This window comes from Sphaeroforma arctica, assembly GCF_001186125.1.
Source record: "Sphaeroforma arctica JP610 unplaced genomic scaffold supercont1.337, whole genome shotgun sequence".
Classification (NCBI taxonomy): Eukaryota; class Ichthyosporea; order Ichthyophonida; genus Sphaeroforma; species Sphaeroforma arctica.
Window position 1 is genome coordinate 36,497 of NW_014040221.1, and position 7,371 is coordinate 43,867.

The following is a 7,371-nucleotide window of genomic DNA, read 5'->3' on the forward strand; positions in this document are numbered from 1 at the left end:
AGTGTTTCGGTACAATGTTACTATATATGTATATATTATATTATATTTATATATATATATGTATATATATATATATATGTTGTGTATGTAATCGTAACTGTCTGTCGTGTAGATCAGGCATGATCGGGCTTCAACACGACGGCGTGCTTGCGTGATATACGCGCATGTCGCCTCCAAATCCTCGCTGCGTGTACTTAGTGCGAGACGCGTGTGTCACGGCGAAATGTAGAAATGGTGATTTCTAGAGACAGTTCATAACCATTTTGTGCGTACCATAATCATGCAATCTGAGGTACAGAAATGCCCCCATGTACCAGTCCTCGATGCGTGTACTCAGTATGGAGTGCGTGTGTCCCGTCGAAATGTAGACATGTTGATTTGTAGAGACAGTTCATAAACATTTTTACGTACCATAGTCATGAAATCTGAGCGACTTTTTCGCCTTGGTTATGTGTATCAGAAATGCCTGCACAAACCTTAAACCCTAAACCCTGTCAGTACACAATACATATATAAGCTGTTTTTACGTGAGATGTAGAAGTGCATACCAGTTAGGGTCGTGCGCGAGCCTGACGCACGCGTGTTTGACTTAAAGTTATATACAAAAACAATTCATCTGTGACAAACCCTTACCATGTTTCTTATGCTTTAGAGCCTAATACGCCCAAGAAGAAGAGCACAAAGAAGCAGAAAGTTGCATCTGATACCAAAGCCAGTCCAATGTCCCCCACTTTGGCCAATGCACCTGTTATGGGACCGCTGCAGTGTCCGTTCCCACAGTGTTCGTTTATATCGCACAAACCAAACGACTACACCCACCTGACATCGCACGAGGAGGTGCATGCTAAAGGTAGGATACTGGCTTTGTTCAATGGTGGGTATATATGTATATATATACGTGTATCCAGAAATGAAACGTCAACGGATAAGTGTGAGTGTCTTAAGTGTATATGTACTGATAGTTATAACTATGAGTTTTCTTGCATATTTGCGCACGTTTACTCCACATATGCTGAACGGCTACGAGCATCTGAGCTCACTCTCGGCAGACATGCTGCGATTCTGAGATAGGATGTATGTGTGTATCTGTGTTTGTGTCTATATGCTCGTGGGTTCGATTGTCTCTTGTAGGTTTTTCTTTGTTCGAGTCTGCGTGTGTGAGGTGCATGCGCGTGAGCGATATGCTATTCAAGATGCTACGATCGTACTGAAATTTCATCCCAAATGTCAAGCAGTCGAGTGATTAATTGCTTCGATAGTATGCTAGACCACCACGGATTTGGTTTTATACTGGCGTTTTATGCCATACGTCAGGGTATGAGATCTTCATATATCACAACCTAAGCACATTCTCGATTGAGAATCCACTTCGCTGGGGCCATCCTGAATCACGTCCAGCTGCCCTTCCTGCTCAATAGAGACGTGTATGAATAGCGCAGGCTATCACATACGGCATCGGGAATCAGAAGTTATCTATTGTATAGGTTTTTTAGGGTTTTAAAAAATCATATACAGCACGGGGAATCATACGTTATATTTTAGGGTTTTTTAAAAACCAAATACAGCATCGGGAATCGAACGTTATACATTGTATAGGGTTTTTAGGGGTTCACATGCAGCATACATTGTATAGGGTCTGTATCTTCGCATACCCATTTCCGTGCACCCAACTCTGGTAGCAAGTCGATGCATCTCTCACTCGTGAGAATGTAACCTCTGCTGCCGCGCAGTGGCGTATGATATAGTTTAGGAGTTTTTAACCTGATTCGTCTCGGTACCGCCACTCGCGGGTAGGTCACATCGGTAAAGTACATCGGAGCCTATCACATCCCCGTATGCATTGCAGTATTCCCAACCAACCGTGGTGCATCTCATCGAGCCTTTGCCCTATTCTCCTCCCCTGCCTCTCGACAGAGTATGCGCTACTTCTGCGCTGCCCCTACGCCAAGTGTGGCCTGGAGTTCTGGCAGGCACGGGCCCTCAATGTGCACCTGCGTATCACCTCACACCAAACGTCACAGAAACGGGTGCGTAAAAGTGCGCTGAAGGAGAAAGGACGGAAGAATTCGGTTATATCTATTGGCTTGTCTGATACTGAGGACCAATCGGATGCGAGCGCTGACTCTGGGCCAATCAGATCGAAGCGTAAGCGCATCGCCACAAAAAGGAAGGCTGGTTCTAAAAACAGAAATAGTATAAGCAGTCCGGTCAAGGCACGCACGCCCAAGAGGGGTGTACAAGAGAGTGCAGTCAAAGTGGCGAAGACTGGCAGCACGGCATCTGCGAAGAAGAAGAGAGGAAGACCTGCTACACAACTGAAGAAGAAGGCGCCAACCAAGGCTGGTGTGTGACCGGGTTTACTTTCCTCCCTCGGTGTATACATGTGCATCTATTTATGTACGTATATATACACAAACACAAATATGTATATATATATATTTATATATATATATCAATATATATATATGTATGTATGTATATATATATATATACATATATATATATATATATATATATATATATATATATATAAATTTATATATATAAATATATATATATATATATATATGTATGTATGTATGTATGTATATGCATATTGTTCGTTTGTGTGTTTAAATAAGTATATATCGCTTTCACTATTCATTTGTATAAGTAGTATCGTACATGTGTGTTTGAAATGTGGACCAAACGACATTGCAAAGTCAGCTCATAAAACAAACCGAATATTGTGTATGAAAGATCGCGACATCAACTCCCTGTTGCATGTGCATATGCGTGCACGTGTGTATGCGCGCTCTCTCGACGAGTACATAGTAATCATACACGTATAGAAGTATAATTGTAATACTGCTGACTATCAGTGTAGTGCATTGTCAAGTGTACTACCTACTCAAAAGTATGGGGACCATCTGCTGGATCTCTGATCCTGTAGTTATAATCTCATGCCTACACCGAAACAGTTCTGTACCACTCTGTCACTCTGATAACTCCGTCTACCTGAAATGACTCCGTCGGTATGTTCGGTCGGTCTGTCGTTGGCCTCCTTCTATCAGCTCATTCAATGATCTATAAGTAGTTAGTGTCACCTAGCTTTGTTTCTCGCTCAGTTTCTATACTCATGCATTGAAAGTATAGTCAAGCATACTTGAAAATTGCGACAGTGATTCTATAGCTTAAAAACAGTACTGTAGTGCTTGGGTACTACAAATCAGAATCATGTGCATCTCCACTACAAACACATACACGCATTGATGCATAGATACAAATAAACCTGCATGTAATCAAGGTACCTACAGGCATGTATTCTCCAATATACAAGCGTGAGAAGGACAACTTTTTCGCGCCTCTAGTTCCTAAGACCGACGATTGTACTCCTATTCGTCATTTCCTGCTTGATATATATCTACCACACAGTAAGTAGGTGAATTTATCCCGGCATATACTTACCTACATGTCATCATCTTTTACTTGTAATCGCACACTTGCGTACACGCAGCCAACCCTCCTCCGGTATACATGTCTGGTGATGATGACTCGTTCAGCGTATCAAGTTTATCGGACGCCGACAGTGACTTTAATGTTGAAATCGCTGTAGCCAATGACCGCCTGGAGAAGTTCGGTACCTTGGTCTCAACTCGAAGCGCAAAGCGGAGTCTATCTGGTGACGATGACAGTGACCATGAGATTGAGGATGAGAGTGAGGAGGAAGGTACCTGCACGGGGAACAAGTATTTCCGTACCAATATGATCACACGCTCGCGCATCCACTCACTCTCTCCCACTCAACTTGTACATATATTTATTTATTTATATATATATATGTATAGAAATATATATGAATATACACATATTTATTATATATATACAATATATATATATATATATATATATATATATATGAATGTACATATATATATGTATATGCATATGTATATGTAAATATATATATATATGTGTGTGCGTGTATGTATGTATGCATGTATATATGTATGTATGTATATAAATATATATATATATGTATTTATATAATTACGTATATTTATATATATGTATATATATATACACGTATTTATGTATGTATATATATATATCTCTCTCTCTCTGTGTGTGTGTGTGTGTTTGTATACATACTTGCATTTCCTTTTATACATATTATTATATTATTATATTATATTACTATATTATTACATCATATATTTCTTTGTGTAATTGTGCAATGACACAAACCTTTTTGACTCAGAATCATGGAAACAACAATTAAATAATTGGTTTAAAGGCACACAGGTTTAAATCACACTCGCTCGAGTAAAATGATATATATGCGTTGATACAAATCATCCGCTACTTGTGTACATAACTTATGTTATTAGGTATATAAACAAACTCGCACATTTACTTTCATTTGGGATAAGATATCCCATCAGACATCTGCATATAATTCCACTACTTCTAACGTACATTACAATATATATATATCTGCATATATCCATACGTATCAATATAAACATCAAAATACTATACAATAGTGTTCTTATCGAACAAGCGCACACATCGACCCACGTACGCACGGTATAGTCCGTCAATAAAACCACATATGCATGAACATTTATACGGCACAATGCGTTTCATTTCACGCTAGTAATTCTTGCCAGTTCATATTCTCGACTGGTACAAATCATATCACGTGCTGGGATTCTGACTATGCAGAAATAACGAAATCGAAGAGAAAATACGTCAGGAAAGACGTCACAACGGCAAAAGCCACTAAGAAGCAGCCCATAATCACGGCTCAGGGAAAAGAACGTATGTGCATGTACGAATGAGCTTGCATGTATTTATATCCTTCTATTACACCTAGTTGTTGTTACTATCGAGTGTTTACTTCTGTTACACCTAGTTGATGTGACTATCACGTGTTTGCTTCTGTTACACCTAATTGTTGTTGCTATCACGTGCTTACTTCTATTACACCTAATTGTTGTGACTATCACGTGTTTGCTTCTATTACACCTAGTTGTGACTATCACGTGTGTATATAGTGGTTGGTCTGTTCCACCCAACATTTGTGATTACGTAATTTGCCACAGAGAGCACCACCCAGGCTATTTGTCGCCTTCAATCACACTATATAAACCCTAAAACCCTGCTGTGATACCTCTGCCTATGTACCCATGTCTAAGGCATATCAGTGTGCGAGATTTCAAGCGTATAATGGGCTGTATTGGTGTTGATGCTTCCAACCATATGGTAATTTGTATTGAACTTTGGGTTTAAGGTTTTAGGGTTTAAGGTATCTCGACTGGGGATGGATGAGCACATGCATGCAAGGATGCGTTCATATGCTTGTGTTTGTGCTGGGTTGATTTTGTATGATAGTGGTACCTTTGCGTATGTACAGACAGTGAACAGAAGTGGGTCATGAAATATATATATATATCTATATATATATATATGCATGTATGTATGTATGTATGTATATGTATGTATGCATTTATGTATGTATGTATGTATATGTATGTATGTATATATGCATGTGTGTATGTATCTATGTATGAATGTATGTGTGTGTATGTATCTATGTATCTATGTATGAATGTATACATATATGTATCTATGTATCTATTCATGTATGTTATCCTTTTTCACTTTATTTATCAGTCATTGTAATTCCCCAACCCTCATACCCTACCATCACTTCATCACCCACCTAAACTACAGTGATGCAGTGCTTGGTGCTAGGCTGTAAGATGAAATTCCCTGCCAAGTCTATCAGCAGCCATATGACTATAGCTCACTCCATGAAGGACGCTCCTTTCAAATGTCCCTTCACGGATGTTTGCGCGAAGGGATTCAAGCAGATTAGCGGGCTGCTTTACCATTTAAAGAATAATGTTGTCGTCGAGGATGGTTTTCAAGTATGGATACGTATTTCGTGTCACTCCATTTGTGTGTATTATATGTATATATTTATATATTTATATATTTATATATATATATTGTTCTATATCATCTATATCATCTATTTTTAGAAAGATCTTGAAATTCGTTTTTGAGTACGAATGTCTTAAAGCGTTGCTAAGCTGGACAGACCTGTCAGAGGGCTACGGTCCCCCGAATCAGGTGTACATACTGCCCTGTTTTCATAAAATATCGATGGTCTTTCAGGTTATAAGTGATGTTGCACTACACCGCAAATGATGTTATCCAGAAAAAAAAATCGGAACACTCGAGGTGGCAGCCAGATGTTCTGAAGCAGTGATGGTGATATCAAATAATTTGGTAGAAATTGGAAATTATTGAAGGCCTATTCGTTGAATCTCGAGACTTGCGTATCAGCAATTACTTCGATAAATGGCCTTTCTAACAAGTGTACGTACAATGTATGTTACAGGTACATCTTGAGGCATCGATCAAATTCATCAATAGAAGGCAGCGCATCCCAGAAAGAAAATATAAGGATCTCTTGCCAGTGAACTCAAACTTCCCTGCACAACCCCCCGTGTATGTTCCGTTATACTCTTAATATTTGGCTATATATATATATATATATTGTATATATGTATATGTATATATAAATATATATGTAAATATAGATATAGATATATATATATATATATACATAATAATATACATATACATATATGTATAAGTATATATATATATATTTATTTATAATCATATATGTATATAATATATATATACATATATTTATATATATGTATATACATATATATGTATATGTATATATATATATATATGCAGTAGGGGGGCACATGGCACACCACCCGCACAAACACACATACATGTATATTTATATTATATATATGTAGTATATATATATATATATATATGCATAGGGGGGCGGCACATGGCACACACGCACAAACACACACACATATATATGTATATTTATATATATATATATATATGTTTAAACGTATGTCAATCGGCTCATCATCGTATACGTATAACCTATCTCACATTATATTATATATATATACATATATATTTGGCCACCCAAATGTGCAGCGATGATTACCATGGGATGATACCCATTCCCCAACGACTGCCAGACGTCTATGGGAGGCAACGTACGGACGAGGTCAATGTATGTCCAAATTTGTGCGGATGTATGTGCGGGTTTGTTTCTTGGTATTTGTGCGGATGTATGTACACATTTGTAAGTATTAATATAAGTGTAGATTTATATATATATATTTATATTTATATTCATTTATATATATATATACATAGATATATATATATAAGTATATATATCTATATATATATATATATATATATTGTATATGTGTATATATATATGTCTGTGTCTGTGTATGTATATGTATATGCACACACTATACGTATGTA

General features: G+C 37.5%; 1 protein-coding gene across 1 annotated transcript in view; it reads left to right on the forward strand.

Moving 5' to 3' along the window:
* The window catches only part of SARC_05342 (hypothetical protein), a 23,668-nt gene that overhangs the window by 4,115 nt on the left and 12,182 nt on the right, over window positions 1-7,371 (forward strand). The window contains exons 2-7 of the mRNA XM_014300798.1: window positions 653-850; window positions 1,915-2,343; window positions 3,497-3,709; window positions 4,708-4,803; window positions 5,719-5,915; window positions 6,392-6,501. Coding sequence (XP_014156273.1) covers window positions 653-850; window positions 1,915-2,343; window positions 3,497-3,709; window positions 4,708-4,803; window positions 5,719-5,915; window positions 6,392-6,501 — 1,243 coding nt within the window. The remainder of the gene's footprint in view (window positions 1-652; window positions 851-1,914; window positions 2,344-3,496; window positions 3,710-4,707; window positions 4,804-5,718; window positions 5,916-6,391; window positions 6,502-7,371) is intronic.